Consider the following 1,457-nt stretch of genomic DNA (forward strand, 5'->3'; position numbering starts at 1 on the left):
CTTTTGGTCTTCAGCTCCTTCTCGGGCATCTTCTCTAGCCAGGGGCGGCCTCGTGCAGGGCCAGGAGAGGAGGAGCGCAGGGAAATCTCCTTCCCAATGTCTCTGCTCGCCTAACCACCCGCTTTCCTAACCAGCCTGTGCTAATTGCACTAACGGTGCCTGCTCTGAAGTCTGCCATCACCTCTGACATCTCCGCATGCCCAGGAGCCCCCCGGGCACCCTGCAGCCCCTGTCCTGGGGCGCCCATCTGTGCCAGCCCTGTCTCCCCCACCGCCTGTCCCCCTGTGTCCCTTTGCATGGACCCTCGTGTCTCCGCGCTGCGGCAGGGTGGAGCAAGGTTTCTCGCAGCGTGCGTTTCCCAACGCCTCGCTGCCGTACGGTGCTGCCACAGCTGTGGGAGGTGAACCCCTGTGCCAGCCCCATGTTGCTGGCCTCTGTTGTGCTGCCCCGTGGCCGTGGGAGATGGGTTGGGGACGCTTCCCCCTCCTCCTGGGGCCAGGAGAGAGCGTCTGCTCTGCCACTAGCTCGGTGCAGCCTGAGCATCTCTGGCAGCAGGGTTGTGCCTCAGTCTCCCGTTTTCACTGCCGTCCTGCGGGCAATGCTCACCCTCCAATGGATGGGGGTGGTCCGTGGTCCCCCAGCCTGCGCATGGGACCTGCTGTGTTTAATTGGCAGCATCCCAGATGGCAAGCATCAATTAACAAAGCTAGTTAGTGGTTCAGAAGGTGCGGGTGGTGTGGCCGTTTGCAGGATCGGGGTGACTGTATCTGTGCTGTCAGCATCGATCTCGATCTTTTTGCTGCCCCTAAGTGGGCCTTTGGCGTGGAAATGCAAGGCTGAGGGCGAGGGCTGGCCGTAACCCCTCTAACGCTGCCCGGCCTGGGTTCCCATGGCTGTGGCTCTCTTGACCCCTTTGTGGATGCAGTGATGTTCTTCCCCACCATCCCCCTTTTTCCAGCTGAGCCCCTCTTTAACTCTGCAGCTTCTGCATGGCGTGGATTTGAGAAGTGTGTTTTCTCTCTCTCTTTTTTTTTTTTTCTTTTTCCTTTTTTTTTTTTTTCTTTTCTCTTTCTTTTTTTTTTTGTTTTGTTTTGTCTCGTTCTCCCCCAATTCAGGAAAGGGCAAAAGTTGATGCTGAAAGGAAGGAGCTAGAGCAACTCCGGGCGCTTTACCATGAGTCGAAGAGCCACCTTGATAAGTGCCCCGAGTCAATGCGGGAGCAGTTGCGGGAGCAGATGCGAAGGGTCAGTGTCTCCCCCCACCCCTCCCGCCCCATGGCCCACCTCCCTCCGCTCCAGCTTAGGCCAGCTCTTCCCCACCAGCCGGGGCCGCACTGGGAGCGTCGCACCCGGGCTGGAGGTGGCTGGCGCCGGGCACCGCTGTCCTGGTAAGCTTGCCGCTCGCCCGGGCCCGGGGCGCGATGCCAGCTGGGCAGAGCGTGGGGCTGGCCCCCGCCG

General features: G+C 60.4%; 1 protein-coding gene across 1 annotated transcript in view; it reads left to right on the forward strand.

Annotated features, from left to right (window-relative positions):
- PHLDB1 (pleckstrin homology-like domain, family B, member 1) overlaps positions 1 to 1,457 on the forward strand; it is a gene marked incomplete at its 3' end in the record, with an annotated part of 20,615 nt that overhangs the window by 11,692 nt on the left and 7,466 nt on the right. The window contains 1 exon segment of the mRNA XM_009879516.1: positions 1,116 to 1,244. Within this exon segment, the coding sequence (XP_009877818.1) occupies positions 1,116 to 1,244 (129 nt within the window).

This window comes from Charadrius vociferus, unplaced genomic scaffold (assembly GCF_000708025.1).
Source record: "Charadrius vociferus isolate BGI_N301 unplaced genomic scaffold, ASM70802v2 scaffold172, whole genome shotgun sequence".
Classification (NCBI taxonomy): domain Eukaryota; kingdom Metazoa; phylum Chordata; class Aves; order Charadriiformes; family Charadriidae; genus Charadrius; species Charadrius vociferus.